The 24,233-nt window shown below is 46.6% G+C and overlaps 1 protein-coding gene across 1 annotated transcript in view; it reads left to right on the forward strand.

Moving 5' to 3' along the window:
* The window catches only part of DLGAP2 (DLG associated protein 2), a 698,808-nt gene that overhangs the window by 611,830 nt on the left and 62,745 nt on the right, over positions 1-24,233 (forward strand). Inside the window, exons 6-7 of the mRNA XM_031669909.1 lie at positions 11,867-12,014; positions 16,311-16,530. Of these exons, the coding sequence (XP_031525769.1) occupies positions 11,867-12,014; positions 16,311-16,530 (368 nt within the window). The remainder of the gene's footprint in view (positions 1-11,866; positions 12,015-16,310; positions 16,531-24,233) is intronic.

The raw sequence follows: 24,233 nt of genomic DNA on the forward strand, positions 1-24,233 counted from the left end.
AGGAGACCCCCCAGGCAGAGGCCCCCGGTGGTGCAGCCTCTGCCTCTACAGTGCTGGGCTCCCCAAACCAACCACCAAAGCAGCAGAACTGATATGCAGGTTGGCCGAACCAAGGACAGACAGATGCTCACCCTGGTGACACGATTTTTTTTAATGTAATACGGAGTTCTGGCTCTGGGATAGTAGCTTATATTGAACAAACGCTCACACAGAAGACAGCCATGAACTGTGGAACCCACATACACATGCCCACACACACACACGCACACACACACATGCACACACACGCACATGCACACACATGCCCTCCTGTTTGAAAGCAGAGTTGGGCAGGAAGTGGAGACTATTCACACTTTAAAGGAAAGGCACCACACTCAGGGCTGTCCACGGTCCCGTGAGCTCCCTCTGACCCCCCTCGCTACCCACCGCGGGAGGGCAATAGGAGCTGGAGCAGACAGCCGCAGTCTCCTTGGATGTGTCTGTTACAGGATGGGATTTGGGGCTGCCAGAAGAGGTGGGGGTCAGCACAGAAGGGGTGGAGCCACAGAGGGGAACCCCAAAGTCTATTAACACTTGGGGACCACTCAAAGAGTTTAGTGTCCAGCTGCTGACCACTGATGGTGAAGACCAGGCTGGAGGCTGAAGCCCACCAAGTGCATGGGCCGGGTAGACCATCTGCAGCCTCCCCAGGCCCGCCCCAGCAACACACGAGCCAAACACCCAAAGCTTAGGAGGACTGGCCACAACCAAAACCAGCACACGCCGGAGGAGGGAGCAGGTGCCAGGGTCTCCTCCAGTCGTGTCCTTTATGCCAAAAAGAGGCCAAAGTTGTAGCAACGTGGAACCCACATGCGAGGAAAAACCTGAAGTGCTCAAAACAAAGCCTGAGAAGACCTCAATGTTAGAATTCACCAGAAAGATCTTTAAAGCAGCCATTGTAAGGTCTTATGAATGATATAAAAATGTTAGAATTCCCTGGAAAGATCTTTAAAGCAGCCATTGTAAGGTCTTATAAATGATATAAAAATGGCTATTACAAGATTAAAGATCTTAAAGGAAAAGAAGGTCTTAATGCATGACTAGATGGAGAAATGAAAGCCATGAGAAAGAACCAGATTGAATTTTCAAAAACAGAAAACCACAATGTCTGAAATGAAAAATGTATGGGATGGGTTTAAGAGTGGATTGAGAGAGCAGGATAAAAGCTTAGTAATTTGAAAATAAACCAGTAGATACTGTCAAATATGAAGAAAGTAGAGGTGAGATATTAAAAAAAAAGAACAGAGCCTCAGTAATATGTGTAAGAAGAAGTGAAGGACACACATATAATTAGAGAACCAGGGAGAAAAGTGGGAGAATTTGGCAAAAGTTTTTGAAGAAATAATGGCCAAATATTTTACAAATTTGGTTTAAAAGAATCCATAGACCCAAAATGCTGAGTGAACGCTAAAAAGATAAATAGAAAAACATCATACCTAGCCACAAAATAGTTAAACTGTGGCAAACCAGAGAGAGATAAATCTACAAAACAACTGAGGAAGGGGTCAAATCTGAACACACAGGAATAATTAGAAAATTATGACTGACTTATTGTCAGAAGCAATGGGAGCCAAAAGACAATGGAATCATGTCTTTAAAGTGATCAAAAATGTCTATCGATTCAGAATACTATACCCAGCAAAAATACCTTTTAAAAAATGAGAGCAAAAAAAGACTTTTCAAATAAATAAAAGCTAAGGAATGTATTTTTAAATTAAATCCATGTCTCCACATGTGGCCACTATCTTTTTTTATCTTTCGTTAGTTTCAGGGGTACAGGCTCAGATTTGTTATTTAGGTAAACTCATGTCATGTGGGTTTGGTGTACAGATCATTTAGTCATCCAGGTAATAAGCGTTGTACCTCATAGGTATTTTTTCTGATCCTCTCCCTCTTCCCACCCTCCAGGAGGCCCCAGTGTGTTGTTCTCCTCTCTGTGTCCATGTATTCTCATCATTGAGCTCCCACTTATAAGGGAGAACACACAGTATTTGGTTTTCTGTTCCTGTGTTAGTTTGCTAAGGATAATGACCTCCAGCTCCATCCATGTTGCTGCAAAGAACATGATCTCATTCTTTTTTCTGGCTGCATAGTATTCCATGGTGTACATGTACCACATTTCCTTTATCCAGTCTACCACTGATGGGCATTTAGGTTGATTCCATGTTTTTGCTATAGTGAATAGTGCTGCAATGAATGTGCATGTGTCTTAATGGTAGAATGAGTTCTGTTCCTTTGGGTGTATACACAATAATGGGATTGCTGGGTCAAATGGTAGTTCTGTTTTTAGTTCTTTGAGGATTTGTCACTCTGCGTTCCACAATGGTTGAACTAATGTATGCTCCCACCAGCAGTGTATAAGCATTCTCTTTTCTTCACAGCCTCACAGCATCTGTTTTTCCACTTTTTAGTAATAGCCATCCTGACAGGTGTGAGATGCTATCTTATTAGGGTTTTGATTTGCATTTATTTAATAGTTCGTGATGTTGAGCATTTTTTCATGTGCTTGTTGGTCACATGTATATCTTCGTTTGAAAAGTGTCTGTTCATGTTCTTTGCCCAATTTGTTTTTTGCTGGCAAATTTGTTTAAGTTCCTTATAGATGCTGGATATTAGACCTTTGTTGGATGCATAGTTTGCAAATATTTTCTCCCATTTTGTAGGTTTTCTGTTTACTCTGTCGATGGTTTCTTTTGCTGTGCAGAAGCTCTTAAGTCTAATTCGGTCCCCTTATCTACCTTAATGGACAGTGCACCTCTAGAGCAACACCCAAATACTAACACTATGCTGTACAGCCAATAAGAGCTAAAGCTCAATATTAAAAATATTTGATTAACCCAAAAGAAAGCAAAAAGAAACCAGAGGAACAAATATATGAATAGGACATATGGAAAACAACAGTAAAATGGTAGACTTCAACCCAGTCATTATAATAAGTGTATTAAAGTAAGTGGAATAAGTAAGTAAAAGGCTACAATTCTAACCCTGGAGAAAAAATGTCAGCATTAAGGGTGCAACATTTAACTCCCTCCCTAAGATGAGATAAAACATAAGGATGCCAACTCTCAGCTCTTCTACTTAGCATTCTAATGGAGGTCCTCGCCAGACACAGAGGCAAACAAGAGGAGAAAAGGCACAAAGTTTAAAAGGAAGAAGCTCCTTCCATGTTTATATTCCAGGTTGATTCTTAGATCACATGATTGTTTACATAGAAAACCTAAGAAAACTACAAATCAAATCCTGGAACAGATCACGCCATTCGTCAAGGCTAGGACGTGAATGAAATGGGTAGAAATCCATTGCATTTCTGTAGACCCGTGATGAATAATTGGAAAACGCGATTAGTTTTAAACATCTCAGCAGCGCTGTAGAATTGTGGTGCTCTAAGAGAGACCATCTGAATAAATCGAGAGCTAGACTGTGATGCATTGGAAGTCTCAGTGATGTGAAGATGTGAAATCTCCCTAGACTGAGATATGGATTCAGTGTGACCTCAGGAGAATCAACGTGATTCAAGCAACCTCAATTTTTAGAGAAACTGACAAGAAGGTTCTAAAATGTGTGAAAATGCGAAGAACCTAGAAGTGTCAAAACAACCTCGATAAAAAAACACAGTTGGAAGACTCACACAATCTGATTTCAAGACTTGTGTTACATCTTGGGACAGTGTGATATGCATGTAAGAATAGAAAAGGGTCTCTCAACCTCAGCACTCTTGATATTTGGGGCCAGACAATTTTCTCTCATTGGGGACTCTGTGCACCTTCAACACTCTTGATATTTGGGGCCAGACAATTCTCTCTCACTGGGGGCTCTCTGTGCACCTTCAGCACTCTTGATATTTGGGGCCAGACAATTCTGTCTTGTTGGGAGCTCTCTGTGCACCTTCAGCACTCTTGATATTTGGGGCCAGATAATTCTCTCACTGGGGGCTCTCTGTGCACCTTCAACACTCTTGATATTTGGGGCCAGACAGTTCTCTCTCACTGGGGGCTCTTTGTGCACTTTCAGCACTCTTGATATTTGGGGCCAGACAATTCTCTCTTGTTGGGGGCTCTCTCTGCACCGTAGGAACTTTTGGCGGCATCTCCGGCCTCTGTCCAGCAGACACGAGTAGCACCCTCCTCTAAGTTGTAGCAAACCCAAAATATCTCCAGACACCACCAGATGTCCCTTGACGGCATAATCACCCCAGATTAAGAACTACTGGAATAGACAAAATAGATCCATGTGGCAGAATAGAGACTCTAGCCATCAAAATCTTTAAATTCTTTTCATTAAAAGGCACAATTAAGAAAATGGAAAGGCAAGCCATAGAATAAGGGAAATATCTAGCTGACAAAGGGCTTGAATGCAGAATATATAAAGAACTCCTACAAAACAAGAACATAAAGACAACCCCACAAAAATGGGCATAAAGCCAAAAGTTTACTTTGCAAAAGAAGACACACAAATGTCCAATAAGAATTAGTCATCCAGTAGGTGAAAGTTAAAACTTTAATGGGATAGCACTTCAGTTTCATTAGAATGGCCTAAATTAAAAAGATGACAATACAAAATGCCCATGAGGACATGGGGTGGAGGCCACAGATAGTCAACATCTGTCAAAACTCACTGATTCCTACCTGTGCCTTTCACTGTCTATCAGTTTTCTCTCAATTAATAAAATTTAATGGGTATTTATTTTTCTGTTTCATTTCTATGTAAGAAAGAAAAATAATTTTCTTTTAGGTAAGTTTACCTTGTCCTTTTCCCAAAATAAAAAATAAACAGTTGAAATGTTCAGACCAGTTCTTTCTGAGACATCTACCAAATGCCAACATCTGGAGTCACAATACAGGTCTCTCAAAGACAAATTAAACAAACATAGTATGTGTTAATATTAACTAAGTGCTTACTATGTGTTATACTTGTATTACATGCTACATTCTTGCCTAATATTCACAGAACTCCATGAGTTATGTCCTGTGACTACCGTCCTCATTGTATGTTGCTTAGATTAAGAGATTTGTCCAAATGACACTGTTGGCAAGTGGCTGAGCCAGGATCCGAACGTGGGCTGTCAGGTATCAACACGCGTGCTCCCTGTGCATGCACACTGCCATCTGCACGCCATGTTACTTCCGACCTGTACAGCACATTTCACGGCCGAGCACACCGTTGGTCTCAGCCTAGCATTTCCCGCAGACAGGAAAAATGATCCCAGTCCAGCCTCTTTGAGTGTCTTTCCCATGGTGTCTTATTTTCAGCTTCTAAAAATAAATGTTCATGTTGTCTCATCCTCCCACCCAAGAAAACTCACAGCCTTTCTCAAACCACCTGTCCGCGCTGCTCTTTCCTGACGAATCATTCAGAAGTTCCACTCTTGCTTGCATTTTCTTCCTTTCACGTCTGCAATCTCATTTCTGCACCCAGATCCGCTGAAACCGTCTTTTTCAAAAATGACCCCAGGTTGCTCCATCCGACAGTCTTCCCCATCTCATTCCACTTGGTTTGTCAGCGTCTGATCCGCGGCCGGACTCCTCCTGCCCCATGGGTGCCCAGGAGCCTCCCCCGCCCCACGACCCTCTCACTCTCCTCCTGGACTCCCTTCGTGGCCCCGCCTCACCCGGGAGGCCTCCTCCACAATTCTGCGGCATGACCCTCACAGCCCGATGCCTTCCACACTTCGCATCTGAAGCGCTCGGAGGTTCACAGCCCTGACCATCTCATTGGCTCTGTTCTTTCACAGACTTCTTGGAAGCGCCTTAGAATCCGCAGGTCCAGATCAAACTCAGGTCCAGCCTCCAAAACCTGCTTTTCTTCCTGGCATAGATCTTGCCTTTGTTGGGAAGTCTACGTGCCTTGCAATCATCTCAGCTCTAACACATTCCTCGTTCCTGTGGGCTCAGTGTCCCTAAAATCCAAGCCCTCTGGTGTCTCATGCAAAACCACCCCAGCTCAGGTCTGCGTGAGCCTCTTGGGGTCTGTGTCCAGGGCACCACTTCCTGCATTCAGGCTCCTCATCCTCCAAGCCCCAGGCACAGGGACCTTCCTGAGCTCCCAGCCCACAAGTCCCTGATCAAGAACTTGCAGTACTTTTCTTTTGCCTGTGACATAAACATCAAGCTCTTTGGGGTGTCCCTCAGTTTCCCCCTCTGCTTCCACAAACTTCTCTCCCAGAACGCCTTTCCCCGCTTACCCTCTGCTCTCCAGACCAACAGTGCTCGCTCCCCACCTCCAAGCCGGCGCACGCTCTAGATTTCCTTTTAGCATTTTGCATTAAAAATATCTATGTTCCAGTCTTTGTCCCCAACACACTGTCAACAAGCGCTGCTCTTGCTATCTTGTGGAAGGCCTTTTTTGCACTTCCAAGCACCCAGACTTATGTGGCAGGTGCACCTCACTGAGATGCCTTCTCCTTGTGTTCTGTTTGGGAAGCCTTTGGTGGCACATCCTTGCAAACCTGCCCAGCCCTGGTTATAGCAAAGGACGGGTATAGCCAAGTGGACGAGAGCTGGAGGAGGTTGTCCTGGCTGGTTCAGGGTCAGCTGCACTGGGACCAGGGCAGAGGAGAGCCAGAGGAGGTTGTCCACACTGGGTCAGGGTCAGCTGCAGTGGGACCAGGGCAGAGGAGAGCCAGAGGAGGTTGTCCACACTGGTTTGGGGTCAGCCCCGTTGGGACCCGGGCCAGCATCATGCATCAGAACGTGCTGGCTCTCACAGCTGGCCCTGAGTCAGCCACTGCAGCCCCACCTGCCACGGGCTCTGGGAAGAGCAGTCGTCAGCATGGAGAAGGCTGGACTCTGCTCAGAAGCCGCTGAGCAGGTGCTCCATGGACTCACCAGCTGGAGCGGGGTCACACCTCGGAGGCTCCGTCAGCACCAGGAGGGCGTCCAAGCAAGGGTGTGGCGCTTCCGAGCCTCTGCAGTCAAGAGCCCAGAGATGGGTTGTCGGGGTAACTGTGGGGCAGCCCAGATGTGGGCGCCAACAGTGAGATGCAAATGTGGTTTTCCCCAAAAATGTGCAGTTAGGGAACAAGCATGCCTTCATCTCCTGCAAGGGCACAGAAAGCTCAAGAACGCTTTTTACCCTGAATGTGGAAATAATCAGGAAAGAAGCCATTTTCTGAAATCCAGTCATGCACTGTGATATTATTTAAAATGTGTACTGAAAGATGTTCTAAGAATTTCCTTTTTGCAGGTGGAATACTACACACACGTGCACACACAGCACACACACGCGTGTGCACACGAATGTCTGTTTCACTAGTGCTGTTTAGCGTGCTCCATTTTCCACTGAATGCAGTGAAAGAAACACTTCTTATATTTGGGAGCTTCTCCTGTCAGATCCCATTTATAGAAATGAGAAGATGCTCTCTGTATTTCAAATGAACGCATTTAGTATGGAAAAAAAAAATCTTAAATGTCTCCTTAGCACAACCTGCATAGAATCCTTACTGCTTTCCAAGGTAACAAAGGAGATGGTTTACGCTGTGTATTTTCAAGCATGTTTAGATGGATCTAAACAGCTGGGGTCAGAGGCCCTTTCAAAGGTACCTTTGTTATGTACGTTTTTTCTCATAGTGACCTAAGTCACAGAGGAGGTTTTGAGCCAGGATTCAGCAAGCAGCTCTGGAACCATTCGCACGTGGCGAGAACAAGGTTGAACACCAGGAATCCTGCGGTTCTCTTGGGATTGTGGATTCACCTGCACGGCTTGCCCTCTCACCTGTGTGTGGATGACAAGCTAAGTAAGGGGAGCGACATCTAAAAGGCACAACTAGAACAAAAACATTTCTGTGTTATTCTAGAAAACTTTTCACTATTTAAAAAAAAAATTTCTGAGCTACTAAGTGTATACAGCAAAATATGTTTCTGTTTCTGGCACCTGGGATGCCGTAGGAATTTTACCACTTGGAGAAATAACCAAAGGGACTGAAAGTCAACTTCAAAATGCCCCGGGATGTCTGAGGGGGATTTTCAGGAGGAAGCGCCAGGTGGGTTTTGTGGAGCAAGCAGTGCTGGGGGCGTCACCGTGTGTCATGTGGCAGGGCCGCCAGAGGGTGCATCCCCCCATCTCGATCAGCGCCTCCAGTCCTAGTTCTTGAGTTTTGATCTGTGACTGTGAGGAACCCAGCCTTCTGGGACGCTACATGGTAAAATGATAAGCCATTATAATATTTTTTTAAAAGCCTCTTAAGCCAAATGAGGCTGAGGTTTTGTTTGTTATTTTTTAACTTTTTAAAATGTCTGTGTCAGAGGATGGGATCTTTTGGGCTCTGTAGTCCTGTGACTCAGCAGCTGTGACCTTGAGATTTTAGACCATGAATTCCAGAGTCAGGACGCCTGGACTCAGAGGGGAGCACTGCCCCCACCCCGCCCAGGCCTGAGTGCTTGACCTGGCACCAGTGCGTGGTGACCTGGCACCAGTGTGACCAGTGTATGTGACCTGCCTACAGCGGGTGCTGACCTGGCACCGGTGCATGATGACCTGGCGCCGGTGGTGACCGATGTGTGTGACCTGGCACCAGCCTTGACCAGTGCATGGTGACCTGAGCAGTGTGACCAGTCGTGGTGACCTGGCACCACTGTGACCGAAGATGCGTGATGACCTGGCACCAATTTTGGGCCGGTGATAGGCTGGCACCTGTCAACAATGACCAGTGCGCCTTGATGACCTGGCACCGAGATGTGACCGAATGCATGATGACCTGGCACCAGTGTGACCAGTGTGTGGTGACCTGACACCAGTGTGAGCAGTGCATGATGACCTGACACCAGTGTGACCAGTGCGTGGTGACCTGGCACCACTGTGACCAGTGCGTGATGACCTGGCACCAGTGTGACCAGTGCGTGGTGACCTGACACCAGTGCATGGTGACCTGACACCAGTGTGACCAGTGTGTGTGACCTGGCACCAGTGTGACCAGTGCGTGATGACCTGGCACCAGTGTGACCAGTGCGTGGTGACCTGACACCAGTGCGCATCTGATGCTGCATTCATAGGAGGAGGGTTGGGAAGAGGCCTGGTTTATAGGACTAATGTAAAAATTAACTGTGTTAGGACAATGCAAAACACTTATTAGCATCTCTGGCGTAATCGTGCCTAGAAAAGGTTAGCTATTGTGAGTCCATGTTTTGAAAAAAAATTATTAGCTGTCTTCAGTGGCAACATTTACGTGTCACACCCCATTTTGAAACAAAGAGAATCACTGAGAGAACACGTATTTAAAACATAGACTCACAGAGCACGTTGATCCACCTGTGAGGGCTGTCCAGCAGCCACCCACTGCCAGGGTGATGAGCCGTGGCTCAAAGTGATCCCTTCGTTCGCGTACCACGCGCTGTTTAGACAGCAGATCCAGAGGGTGAGAATCCTTCTTGTAGGTTTTCTCAGTCTAGAAGGCAGCCTCAATTTGAGAATGTTAAAATGCAAAATGGTGATATTAATCAGAAGGGACGGCTGTTGTATTGGAAGAAAACTGGTAATTGGTAGAATGTGCTGATTAGTAGAAATGCAGGTTACGAAACCAGCAATCTCAAGGAAGCTCAGAAGGAGAGCAGACTTGCAGGAGGTTTATGTTTCTGCAAAAACAAAGGTGAATCAAGTTAAGAGCCTCAGTCAGGGTTCTTGGCATCTACCTGAGGCCACACAGCTTGGGCTCCATAGCTCAGGGCTCCGTCCCCTGCACATGACCCTGTGTTAAACACGCATAGGCACGTGGACACATTCAAAGGAAGCCAGCGGTGGTCTCTTGCAGAATGAGTCTACGCATCCATCAACCTGAGCCTCAAACTTGCGACCATATCTCAGAATACTGTTGACATATTGCCACTCTGTGGAACCTGTGCACTCAGGGTGGTGACAGCCAAGGTCAGGGGTCCGTGTTTGTTCACCTTGTGTTCACTGGCAGGTGACCTGGGGGATCCACAGAGGAGGGGAGGGGACAGGGCCCCTGCTGGTGCAGGTGCAGGTCCCCACATCTGCAGCAGAGCTGCCCATCCCACTGCCCAGGTGCAGCAGGAGTCGGCGGGCGTCGACGTGAAGACCATGTGCTTCATACATAGTGAATTTAGAATTGGCTCAAAACTAATTTTCTCCCTTTGCTTTCTCTCTCTCTCTCTCTCTTCCTTCCTTTCTTCCTTCTCTCTCTCTCTCTCTCTCTCTCTGTCTCCTTTTTTTGGTCTAAGTCAGGGAGGGGAAGATAGGTAGGAGCTGGAATATGTTATACATTTTCTCTTAAAGCAAAAATATTTAGCAGAAAGAATGACTTTAAATCTATAATGAATAAGCTTCACTTAATAAGAATTCATGGAGTCCAGTTTTTTTCTCTGATATTCCATTTTTAAAGACTGAAGTAAATCAGAGAAAAACTGCACCAAGTGTTTAATTTGAAAAGCAAGTGCATGCTTTAATGCCCAGCTCTGGAGTCAGAATCATCCACCTAACATCTGGATACATTTTTATGTACCTGGTTGTGCACTGATATTTAATGTTCCTATTATGATCCAAAAGAGGCAAGAAGAATAATTAATCATTTCTGTCCACATTTCTACAGCTTTTGATAAAATGAAATGAATTTTGCTACATTGTGGAAAGATTGTCAATAAAACTGGAAAGTGGTCCAGTTAGACAGAAATGTAAGCTAAGCCAGACCTTCGATATACCAAACACTCACAGGGTTCTTCCACGCTTTTAACATTTCACAAAATGGCAAGAAGGAAGACCAGAGAACGCTGATTTATTTTAAGGGAGTTTGGAAGGAAATGACCATTATGATAATAAAATGGATTTCACTCAGCCTACTCCTATTATATTTGCCAATATTGCATAACCTGGACAGCTTTGCATAAGTTAAAACTGAAAGCGAGCCTTGCATTTTTTCTGTTACTTTTTAAATACGTAAACTTGCCAGAGAGCTAATAATTTTTATGAAACTCTCAGTTTTTTGGCGTAAATTCAGGAGCTGAGTTTGCTATTATGCTGTAGGAGTTACTAGTGCTTTCAGCACTTTTCTAAAAAAAAATGTGGAATGATCTTAATTTCACTGCCTGGCCATAAAATCTCAGGTTTCAAAGGCAATTTTGTAAATAGCCTCCCCTATTACTTTTGATGAAATTCACAATCGTAAATGTGAATCTCAGAATATTTGCATAAGGCAAAGTTACCCATCAAAAGACACAGACATTCCACTGGAAATGTGATGCTGGCCTCTCGGTGGGTCGGACGGTCGTTCCCATCTCTGCCCTGCGGTGGGTGTCAGCCTCTCGGTGGGTCAGACGGTCGTTCCCATCTCTGCCCTGCGGTGGGTGTCAGCCTCTCGGTGGGTCGGACAATCGTTCCCATCTCTGCCCTGCGGTGGGTGTCAGCCTCTCTGTGGGTCGGACGGTCGTTCCCATCTCTGCCCTGCGGTAGGTGTCAGCCTCTCGGTGTGGGTTGGATGGTCGTTCCCATCTCTGCCCTGCGGTGGGTATCAGCCTCTGATTGGAGTGGGACAATGCGTTCCCAGCCCTCTGCCCTGCGGTGGGTGTCAGCCTCTCTCTGTGGGTCGGACGATTAGGTTCCCATCTCTGCCCTGCGGTGGGTATCAGCCTCTTGGTGTGGGTTGGACAGTCGTTCCCATCTCTCCCCCGCGGTGGGTATCAGCCTCTCGGTGTGGGTTACGTGGTCGTTCCCATCTCTGCCCTGCAGTGGGTGCCAGCCTCTCGGTGTGGGTCGGATGGTCGTTCCCATCTCTGCCCTGCAGTGGGTGTCAGCCTCTCGGTGTGGGTTGGACGGTCGTTCCCATCTCTGCCCTGCGGTGGGTACTCACAGAATACCTTTTCTCCTTTCTTCTTTCCTGTAGCCAAAGCTACCTGCAAGCTGCAAGCGACGTGCCTGTGGGCCACAGCCTGGACCCCGCTGCGAACTACAACTCCCCGAAATTCCGCTCCCGGAACCAGAGCTACATGAGGGCCGTCAGCACCCTGAGCCAGGCCAGCTGCGTGAGCCAGGTCGGGTCCCTTCGCCCTTCCCCTGGGGTCCAGTCTCCCAAGCCAGGCTGGCACAGAGGCCCCATGCGCAGGCAGCAATGGCACTGCCCTCCCGTCAGCAGCACTTGTGCAAGGCCACACCGCAGGGGGTTCCGCCTGGAATTAGCTCTGACCGACCAAAGACTCACGGACTTACTATTCTTTTCGACATGTGTCACTCCGTGTCATTTTGCAATGATTTTTTCTGGGGAAGCAATGACCAGAAGGCTGGACATCCTGGCCTCTCAGGCTGTCTTCCTTCTTCCCAGGCTCTTTTTCCAGTAAAAGGGGCTAGGGAAAGGCTCTGGCAGCACAGCTTTCAGCTGTGTCCTCTGAATTGTGCCTCAGAAAGTCCTGTGAGAGGAGGGCCTGGTGTCACTCACAGAGTCCTGCTGGTCGGGCCCACTCCCAGGCAGGGCTGGTTTCAGGACAGGCACAGTGGCCAGGAGAAGGGTCCCTGGGTACCACGCGAGGGGTCGTATTAAAATCAGGTCCCTGAGACACGGGGGCTGTGAAAGGGAGGTCCCTCTGCTCCCCCACCTGTGGTGGACAGGCCTGAGAATGCATGATGACAAAATGGGCAGGTGTCCTTCAGTCTAATCATCCTATATTATATGGTAAAGAAGAATCGAAATTTTATCATTTTAATTACACACATTGCTTACTCATTTAAATGCCTCGGAAAACAGTGCTTGAGTTGACCTTGAGTTTGTATACCTAACGTTTTCTCTTAGTGTGGAGTAGGGATTAAGAGCCTGAGCTGACCGAACATTTTCTCTGACTTACTGTGGAGTAGGGATTAGCCTGGGCTTTCCGTGCCCTCCCATGATGCCGTTCACCGCGTGACAAAATAAGTATGCAGTCCATTTTGGATGTTATTAGGTAAAGAGTCCAGCATATACTGAGCACTCAAAAACAATAGCGCTTATTATTACCATGATAACAGTAAATAATAGTATATGATTCTGGGCACGAAAGCCCCCCTGACTGCAGACCGTGCTATGAGCTCTTGGAAGCATCCCTCGGGCTCAGTAAACATGAGTCTTTTCTTTTGCCACAGACTTTAAATTCCTCATGAGGTAGAGTCTATTCATTGTGCAGGTTTTTTTCTCATCAGAAAGTTGTACTCGGAACTTTTCCCACTGACCTATTAAGGTTTTTCCTAGTCCACAACTCAAGAAGTCTACCGCCTCTTTTATCTACCCAGTTACCTCTTTGCTTCCAGAAATGGGATTAAGTTCTCATCTGCGGCAGGAATTGCATTGACTCTTTTTCCCAATGACAAGGAAAGACCATCCCTAGCCCTGCACTCAAGTCCTGGGCAAATGGGAATGGTGGGCCCTCCGGCCCCCTGCAAACAATAATATCAACGGACCCTCAGCAGCTAGATAATTGTAATTATTTTAATAATTGAAGAAATATTCTGTTTCAGCATAAAGTCTGAGATGATTTTGGGAGACACTAATTAACTGAACAGAGTAACTGAAAGTCAGTGATACGTTTTAACAACTTTCTCGCTACACAGAGATGAGGATAAAGCAAACTTTCTTCTTTTAAAGCTGGCACCTTCCGTTTCAGTTGATATAACCTGGTTTACCAAAATACAGCTTTAAAAATCAGATGTAACCCAACAAAAGGTTTAAACAGAAGTGCAAAGGTATCCCATCTGAGGTATGAACGTTCATCTCTAATGCTTTCCACAAACAAGTTTCAATTAAATGGATCTCACACCTCTTTAGAGACTTTTATGAAACTTTCAGAGGCTCTCTGCGACTCATCGCCATTTTTGGGGGTAAACGTAAGCTAAATATACTAGTTCTCTCGTCATCTTGCTTTTGATGAACCCAAGATGGTATCTACAAAAATAAGCCAGTAAAAATAACATTTTCTCACATCTTTTTCTATCTGAAAGGATTGACATTGGAAACAATGGTTAAGCAGACAAGTTGGGTGCTTGGGGGTTTATTTAACGACTTTGAAATTTAGAATTCTAAGTCATTCCTATGCAGAGTTCTGTGGCATTACTTTAAATTGAACTCAGTTCTGAATTCTCAAAAAAAAATAAATGTTATTTAAAATAATCCTGGAACGCTAGTAGTAGCTGAGACTATATCACACCCAGAAATAAACTTCCACTAATTGATTGTCCAGCCCTAGGCCATGAGACCCAACAATTCTGGAAGGAGAGGGGACAGTTCCCGTGGTCGAGGATGGGACAGCTGGAATTTCTAACACTTCAGGGCTCTAGGGAGATGTGAATTTGGTGACAAACCAAAGTTTGTTAAAAGTTTGCCCTTCGTCTTTAACACTCAATTTTTTCTCAAGCACAAAAAGGGAATTAACAATCTAACTGAAGTCTTGTGAGAGGCACTTATGTCCATGCCGTTTCCTCGTTGGAACCTCAGTAGCTGGACTCTGCTTGGGTTTCCTGCAGCTCGTGTTCCGAGAGTCTCGGGCAGAGGTCCCCACGTCCTGAGTGTCTCGGCAGGAGGTCTCGTGTCCTGAGTCTCGGCGGGAGGTCTGGGTGAACGGATCATTTTAATTCCCTGCTGGACCAACTTGAGATGCTCCTCAACCACTTTTTATTTGGTTTGGGGAGGAGGAGTCAACTTCATGTCTAGAACCTCATTGAAAGGCTTTTAGCTGGAAGCACAGCCAAGGGTCCTTGCTGAGATGCCGGCTTCTGTTTGTGAAATGCATGCACCAGGTTAACGGTGTCTCGAGATTCTTTAGGAGCGAGGGCAGCTGGGCCCAGGGCCGGGCTTGCAGAAGGGTGTCCACTGAGGCGTACCAGGGCCTCACATAGATTCGGACCTTCTCACACTGTCTACTATAGATCTTTGACAGGAATGACACAATCTAAGACTTTTCCATACAATTCTACGTAAGTGAAAACTTAGATTGGAAGAAATTTATGGTCCAGAAAAACGTCCCGTTTCCAAGCCAGTGTGCGTGTTTCTGAGCACTTTGCTGGGTTCCTGAGGCCTTCCTGCCGGCTGTGTCCTGGTTGTGCCTGCCTGGGTTTGTCTGTCCCTGTCCAGCATCAGGAATCCTCAGACCTTTCTGAAAAAGGCCACCCCACCGGTGTTGTGCCAGCTCTTTCTGCAGCCCGGCGTGGGCCTGTCTTCCCTGCAGGGTGGCTTCAGGCTTCGCTGCCCTTTGCTCACCCTCTGCCTGTCCAGGGTCAGTGCTGACTTAGGCTCACAAGGAAAGAGGCCGTGTCCTTCCAGCACGTAGGTCACCTCAGGGTGAAACCAGAGAAGTCCACGGGTCTGAACTTGGAGACGGCACCAAGTGTCGTGTTGTGTCAGCAACACAACTACTAGAGGGAGAACCTGATTCTTTCACTTTGCCTTTTACTCTGCTGACAACTAGAGGAAAAGAACAAATCTGGTGTTTAAAACAGTATATTTTAAAAATGTATCTGCCAACATAATCCAGGGAGTTCAGAAAGTTGTTGGTGCTTTGAGCTCTCACACATCCCCAGGAGAAACAAAGAGAGAAAGGAAGGAAGGAAGGAAGGAAGGAAGGAAGGAAGGAAGGAAGGAGGGAGGGAGGGAGGGAAGGAAGGAAGGAAGGAAGGAAGGAAGAAGTGAGTATACTAATATCCTGAGCTAAGGAAGAATAAGAAAGCCTGGAATTTAGGTAAAGTAGCACGTTTTATGTGGACAAAAACACCAGTACAGCCATTTCTTTCTCATCTGGACTCAGATTGTTGCCGTAATGGTGAGAAGGAGATGAGTTTAGAAGCCAAATTTGTGATGAGTTGCCATGGCAATGGGTAGAAGCAGTCTCCATATTCTGAAAAAGAACTGAGTAGTGTACGCACTGAATGGGCTTTTCCTTACACGGCCTCAGTGCCTGGAGCCATCACGCCATTAGTAGCTTGGAAAGGTGGGACAGTCAAGCGGGAAAGGGAAGGAAGAAATGGATTCTAAACAGTTACTTTGTACCAGGTACTTTGCTAATCTTTTAAAAGTCCTCTCTCTCTCTCTTAAACTTTGTAAAAACTGTCAACCTTACCTCGAAGATTCGCCTTGTGGTCCCCCAGAATTTCATCAACATTTGGGACTGGCTGTTTGCCTACGTGTTTTGTAAGGGATAACCCAATGATCTCTTCCCCAAGCTCAGCCGTTGTCCGTGCTGACTTCGGGTTCACTGGGCTGAAATACGAGGCAGTGAAAGGGAGCCCGGGAATGAGTGCTGTCTCCTGGCTCTTCTGGAATGTGACGGTGACCCTGGAGGCCGGGACATCACCTGTGCTGTTGATGATTGCAGGTGAGCGAGGCGGACATCAATGGGCAGTTCGAGTCCGTGTGCGAGTCCGTCTTCAGTGAAGTCGAATCTCAGGCCATGGACGCCCTCGACCTCCCGGGATGTTTCCGAACAAGGAGCCACAGTTACCTTCGAGCCATCCAAGCCGGCTACTCCCAAGATGACGAGTGTATTCCCATGATGACACCCTCTGACCTCACCTCCACCATCAGGTCAACAGCAGGTAAGGGAACGCCGTTTTCAGCCTTTCAGCGGGGCCTCTAAGGGCTTCCCTGTCTTCCTCCTAGAAGGAGAGAGGAGCACGCGGCGCCACAGGCACAAGGTACCCTCCTGACGTTTAGTAACAGTTCCTAATTGCGTTCGTTACACCGTCGCATTCGCAAGCGTGTTTTGTCTCTTGTAGCTAACCTTTCTTTTTCTTACAACGAAATCTACTAATTATCAAGTTTCCTTAAAATAATCAAGTGTAACTAGTATAAAGTTTCAGAGAGGAGGGAAAAAATGGAAGTGCTAACATTTGGAAGGTGATCGGCCGGGCGCAGTGGCTCAAGCCTGTAATCCCAGCACTTTGGGAGGCCGAGACGGGCGGATCACGAGGTCAGGAGATCGAGACCATCCTGGCTAACACGGTGAAACCCCATCTCTACTAAAAAATACAAAAAAAAAAAAACTAGCTGGGCGAGGTGGCAGCGCCTGTAGTCCCAGCTACTCGGGAGGCTGAGGCAGGAGAATGGCGTGAACCCGGGAGGCGGAGCTTGCAGTGAGCTGAGATCCGGCCACTGCACTCCAGCCTGGGAGACAGAGCGAGACTCCGTCTCAAAAAAAAAAAAAAAAAAAAGTGTTAAATATCAAAGTGTAATGGATTGCAGTGAGACTTTGGCTGATGAGTGGTGACGCCCAGGCTCCCCAGTAGCGACGTGCAGCCGGTCTCTTGCTCAGTAAACAGATCTGTAAACACGACTCACCACCGCTAAGCAGGTACATCATTAATGCAGCTGCACTAATCATCTTAGAGCTCTGAAGACTCAAGTCTCTCTATTTCCTTTAGTTCTCATGGAAAACCATACCCACCCCTTCAAAAATTTACTGCCCAACCTAAGTATTACTGCCTAATATTTTACTGCCTAATATGTTATTATTTCTATAACACGATGAATATACATGGCCTGGAGAAACCCATAAAACGCAGCAAGCAATAAAAGCTCGAGGCGCTGCACATAGAGGCTAAGAGAGAAGCTATAAAATAACATAGTGTTGGGGCGTGAGGCGTTCTGAATACCAGAGGGCTTGGAATGCTACAGCTGTGTCTTAGGAATTTACAGGACAGCTCCGAGGGGAAATAGAACAGAGCTATGTTCGTGATAAATCACGTTAGGAACAGCAGACACATAACAGGAGAGAAGCAAAGAGAAGTTCAGCAGGAGTGAGTGTGTCATCACACCCGTGGAAAGGTCTTGGTTTGTTTCAATGCTAAAGTGAACAAGAATTCCAGGAGATTGCACTTTGCAGAACCGCACATTGCAGTCGGCACTATCATCGCACTTTGTGAAGAAAGTGTTTCATAGTGGAGTCTGTGGATGGAAGGGAAGGAACTGTGTTCACACTGTCTTCCATCATGTCCTCACTGTAAGACCTTAGGCTTGTTAACTTTTCTGACTCTTGGTTTCTGTGGTATTCAAAACGAAGCTGTAGCCATGGGTAATTTATTTGCATAAGTTTAAAGATTATTTTTCAAAGAAAGCTGTGGATCCTCAGTGTGCTTTTTGTGTGGTAGAGGTTTCTTCAATGCTGGCGCCACTGAGCTGGGGCTTTGGGAGAAAAGCAACAGACCCTGGCTCTCTGGCTCCCAGCAGGGCTTTCTGTGCGAGGGAGAGTGGTGCCCAGGACCTGCCGAGGGATATCCACAGGCTGACAACACGTGCCCCGGGTACCGCCACCGGGTAGCTGTGGGCACCCGGCGTAGTCTCCTGTTTTCCTCTGGTTTGGCCTGTTCTGCTCACTCCTGCCCCTCAGTGAAATCCTGGGCCAGTTCTCATGCTCTGCCCTGATGTAAACATTGAACAAATTAGAATTCGGGAAGTCATGAGATTTACAGTGATTGCATTGAAAAACAGCACTCCAAGACACCATTACTCATACATCCAGCAGTATTTGTTTACTGTCTCTTAGGAGCAAGTAAACAGTTAAGCACTTTCATAGTCTTCAGAAATGCTTTGAAACAATCATTACCTCATAGAAAAGGACTTTATTGTTTTTAGGGCTGTCATTATAGACAGAATAAAAATAAAACAGATTTCACAGTGATAAGAACCAGTTCTGAGCTCAGACTAAAATTTTAATTTATATATATACAATTTTTACCATGTGTATTTTGTATTCCAAAAATGCACCTACCAAAGAAATTACAAAAAAAAAAAAAAAAGATTCCATTCAGAGTTTCTTTTGTATCTTGGCCTAGTTTTGAGTCAGAATTTCCTGTAGGTGATACAGGGGACTGTCCGAGTTATGTGACATCTGAGAATCAAATGAGGAAAGAAATGAAAAGCACTGAGGGAAATACTTAGCACTGTAAGATTACAAGTTACCCTTGTGAAGAAATATAAGTACAGACTAATCATTAACCTTTCCTGTTTCCCATTTTACTCTAAGTATTGTATATTAAATATTTAAATCTTTATTTACTAAATAAAATTTGGATGACATGCAGTATAGTCTATTTAGCAAGATTATGAAAAAGTACCAAAGAAATGAAAAATCCCCATCTGGGAAAACAAAATTATGGAGGAAAACTATCAAAATGTACAGGATGTAAGTGCCTCGATCATTGTGACAGCTGAACTTCAAATTTGATCCAAAGCTTCCTGTCCGTGAGTCAAGTGGATTTCAAAAATTTTCTACTTAAATACTTCTGACTTTTGTATTTAAATACTTGGGAATTGATATACTAACACTACATTCAGTAGCTATCCTTTATCGATCCATGTATGTGTGTGTGTGTGTGTATGGGGAGGGAGATTATTTTGACAGATTGATTTTCTTTTATGATTTTCTTTCTAAAACTAGCTCATGAAAATAATTCCAAAGAGCTATTTTTGAAAACATTCCAAAGTGAGTACTTTGAAGAACAAAATTTGTTTAAACACATTACTTTATGCAGGCTCGAAAGGTAAAAGTTGGTGTTATTATTAGATTGTTTCACCTTGTAGAAATACAAATGTATAATATTCATATAATAAATATTGAATATATGCATCAAAGATGTATTGAGAATTTAAAAATACATCTTAGACCATCGTTGTAAACATGGACAGGTTGAGGTTCCCAGAGGACATTTGTTGGTTTGGGGACACCCCAGTTCACCTGCTTTTTCCCTCAACCTTTAAAGGCAGCTGGTGATTCTGCTGAGATAGACCCTTTTAATCCAATTGCCAGGGAACTCAAGAACAGAACGCACTGGGAGGCGGGTGACCCACGCACATGCACGTTCCTTCGTGCCACTATTTCTCTCATTATGAAAACCACTGCATATTGATTAGTGTCCTCGCCTTCAATGAAGTGGTTTTGAAAACATCTAACTTTCATTTCACACATGGTTTCTTTCTCATCTGGGAAATGATTTATCGGATTGCTTTACTTGTCTAAATATGCATCTCACCTGATTTTTCTAGGGAGGGAATATTATTGATATTGTGAAGTAAAATGCCGTAAAATTAGGTTATAATGATTTTTCTCTGGGTCAGAAATGTTCTCAACATATGATACAACTGATTCTAGAAGTCGTGAAAACAAAGGGAAAATCTGTAGAAACCATGGCAGAAGAAACAGCCCCAGACTTATTTTATTATTTATATTTCTATAGCAACTTGTATCTCAAGGGTACATAGTAATTTCATTTCCAAGATAGATACTTGCCAACAGAGGAGAAAAATTATCTCTATATATCAGTATCTTGAATATAAGAGGCAGAATAACTATTTTTCAATGCTATGATTTTTGTTGCTGTTTTAAAATTTTACTTCTTTGCTGACCTTCCTCAGTTTGAATAACTATGATTTATTTATGTATTTGGTTCTCCCATTTTTAATCTTCTACAATAAAAGACAGTGTTTTACTTAATTTTATCTTATCACAAAGAGTGGATTTTCAGGCGTGTGAGCCTGGGGAAATTTTCGTCATGGACTAAACGTGTTGCCTCAACCTTCTTCTGGTACCAGGGCCTGGTACCGTCGAGTTACTGTATAAGTGATATGCAAGTTTGCCTGACAAGATGGTGAACATATTTTAAAACTTGAATTTGAAAAAGTAGAGAATTTAAAAGAAAAGAAACTGAAAATGGATGTCAGCTGGGCTGTTCATAAAATGTTTTGCCAATAGAGTAAAGGTGATTTGAAATCATAAAATACCACAGGGCATACTCAGGTGTGTTGGGCCACACGGGCACCCCTTGGTAAACCCGGCTGATGGCTGCCGAGTACGCAGCACCCCAGGTCAGAGGAAAGAGGTGCACCCCAGAGGAGAAGGATCTGTCTGGCCTCTGGCTGGCTCTGCGGGCTGGATGTCTCTGCAGACATGCTTGCGTGGGGACCAGGTGTATGGTGTGCAGCCTTTCCAGGCCCACGTACCTCTGAGCAGGCCCTTCACCCTCCTCTCCTCCCTCCCCATAGGGCTGGCAAGGAGACCCTGCAGCCAGCTTCCCTGCGGAGTTAAAATAAGATGCGCTATATGGGGAAAGGCTTTGGGAAGGACATTTAGCTCTTTACTGGAAAAATGAGCCGCTGGAGATTCTGTGAGCCACAAAATCTGAAAACTAGAAGATTCCCCAAACACGTCTTCTCCTTGGGTCTGTCATTCAGACACGAGGGCTGTACAAATAGGCTCAGAAACTGTTGCTTGGGGCTCTCAGACCCATAGCCTCAGGTCATAGCTTTCCACAAGTCAACAGCTACGTGCTGCCAGGACCAGCCTACACACCCCACAAAGGCGACAAAAAGCCACATTTCAGTAAACACATGAACAGAGTCATTTGTTCATGAATGAAAAAAGTCACACATGATCACTTTCTGTTTTAGAAATGCAAAAAATGAACTAGAATAAAGAACAGTCATCTTACACGCCAACTGAAGATTCTAAAGGAAAGATCAAATTACATTTATGTCGTAAGCATTTATTAAGCGTTTGCTGTATGCCGGCCATGGCACCAGGTTCTCTGAATCCTGAAGCACTAACGTCCTGGGCGTTGGCCCCAGAGGCCTGAAGTCTGGAAACAATTTCAGTTGAAGAGCTCGTCAGCCATGGCCACCTGCTGGGTGCTGTGAGATGTGTGTGGACAGCTCTGGAAACCCAGGGGAAAGCCAGCACCTCGGCAGCCTCAGGGATGCCTCTTCCACCTGCAGGAAGACTTGGACTGAGGCTTCAGGACTGGGGAGGAGAAACCTGGGCAGAGGGAGGTGCCAGCCTAAAGTAATGACAAACCTCCCAAAAACCGCTGGGCACCTCAGCCCCAGGATTCGCAGGGCGCCCGGCCCAGAGGGAGAGGCGGGAAGGCAGGACGGACGGGGGACACAGGCTCACGGGGACGTCCACACTGCACCTGTGGTGCTTGCACTTGCAGAATTCAGAGGTCACTGCAGGACTCGAAGCAGGAGACGGGGCTGAAATTCGGAGGTCACTGGAGGACTCGAAGCAGGGGACGGGGCTGAAATTCGGAGGTCACTGGAGGACTCGAAGCAGGAGACGGGGCTGTGGCTGGGTTGTGTTCCCCAGACCTGGTGCTGAACCCTAATCCCAGGACCTGAGTATGTGACTGAGTTTCAGACAGACCCTTCGAAGAGGTAACCAGGTAGAATGAGGTCACGGGGGGCCCAAATCCAATCTGTCCGGTGTCCTTATAAGAAGAGGACATGAAGACACAGACACGCACGGAGGGACCAGCCTGTGAGGACGCGGGGAGAAGACGGCATCTGCACACCCAGGAGAGGCCTCAGGAGGCCCCAGTTTTGCCGGCCCCTTGGTCTGGGACTCACGGCCTCCACGATGTGAGAGAATCAACGTTGCTCCGTTACCACAGCAAGGCAGGACGAACACGGGGGCAGAGTCAAGTTATAATGAAGACCCGCGGCCCTGCCATACTGCAGAGGAGCACGAAGACAGCTCCTCAAATAGCACAGGTGAGAAGGGACAGGGCTGGGCTGTGCCAGGCACAGGTGCAGGAATGGCTTTCAGAGGAAGCTCCAGGGGCACCCAGCTGAGCTCTAGGGAGCTGTGAAGAGGCTTCTAAGAGGCCTCCTGCCTGGGCCGTGGATGAGGCCCAGAAAGCCAGCGTGCAGGCAGGGAGTCTCCAGGACCTCATCCAGGAAGCGCAGTATCCTGGGAGTCCAGGAGGAGAGGCTGTAATGATGGCTCCGTTCAGGGACAGACGCAGAGAAGGCGGCGGACACATGCAGATCCCAGCATGAAAACACATGAACAGTAAACACATGAACAGAGTCATTTGTTCACGAATGAAAAAAGTCACACATGATCACTTTCTGTTTTAGGAATGTAAAAGATGTACTAGAATAAAGAACAGTCATCTTACACGCAACTGAAGATTCTAAAAAAAGATCCAATTACATAACGGGGCTGTGCCATTTCCTCCTCGGGCTGCAGTAACAGGATGAGGTGATGCTGTCGGAGCCGAGAGAGCTGGGTCATGGAGTGCGGGTAGAAGAAGGGATGACCACTGCGACCAGGGAGCCAGGATGGAGTGGGATGAAGTGCCTGACAGCCCTCTCCAGCTGCTGCCTCTCAGCAGCCGAAGCCAACGGGGCCCAGCTCCCACGTGCTGAGCTGAGGGTCCCAGGACTGGCCAACCCAACTTCAGGAAGAGGCGTGGAGGTCGAGGCTGGAGGTGCGGTCTGGAACCATGGAGCTACCCCTGAACAGGAGGGTGTAGCAAGAGAAGAGGCCTGAGACCAGAGCCCGCAGCGTCCAGCATGTTGGGGAGAAGGGGCCTCCGGAAGGAGAGTGGAAAGGTAGGAGCCAGGAGGGATGGGGAGGGACCACAGGAGGGAGTTCAACGCTGCCCCAGCTCACCACAGTGGGAACAGAGGCTGCCCCTGCGTCTTGGCACTGTGGACAGTCCTGGGAAGCCGCTGCAAGGCCTGAATTGGGCAGCCCGTCTGTGGAGCAGTGGGGGTCCTGTGCCACCCCCACCCGGGGTAAGCCCAGGCTCCTGGTGTCCATGAGCCCTGCACAAATTCACAGCAGAGACCCCTGTGGGTCACCCCAGAGATGAGGCTGGACTGAGGAACCCCTAAAAAGCAGGTGTGTTGGTCTCATATTTGTGGCTATAAAGATGGTCACAAGCCCCGTGGTCTGCAGCAGCGCAGATGTACTGTCTCACAGCTGCAGAGGTCAGAAGTCTAAATTGGGTTCTGTGGGGCTAGTATCAAACATCGGGTCCTTCTGGAGGCTCCCAGGAGTTCGCTCCTTGCCTCCTCAAGCTTCTGGAGTTCTCTGCCATCCTTGGCTCCGGGCCACATGGCTCCTGCCTGGGCCTCCATCATCCAAGCCTCCTCCTCTGACTCCAACCCCCTCCCTTCCTCATGTAAGGACCCTGGAGATCACACTGGACCCACTTGGATGATCCAGGATCGTCTCCCCATCTCAAAATCCTGAATTTACTCACATCTGCAAAGTCCTTTTGCCACATAAAGTACCATGGTCACAGGCCCTGGGGACTGGGATGCAGACATTTTTGGGGGAGTGTTATTCTATTTACCGTAGCAGGTTTCGGTAAATACCATTTACTGAAAATGGAGTATTTACCATTCAAGAATGGTGGACTCATTTTTGAATGAATGAGTCAAGAATGAATGAGTTCTTCTCTGGAACCGAGCCAGGTATAAATCGTGACATTCTCCAGACACCTGACCCATGGGGAAC

The sequence above is a fragment of the Papio anubis genome, chromosome 8 (genome assembly GCF_008728515.1).
Source record: "Papio anubis isolate 15944 chromosome 8, Panubis1.0, whole genome shotgun sequence".
In the NCBI taxonomy this organism is placed as follows: domain Eukaryota; kingdom Metazoa; phylum Chordata; class Mammalia; order Primates; family Cercopithecidae; genus Papio; species Papio anubis.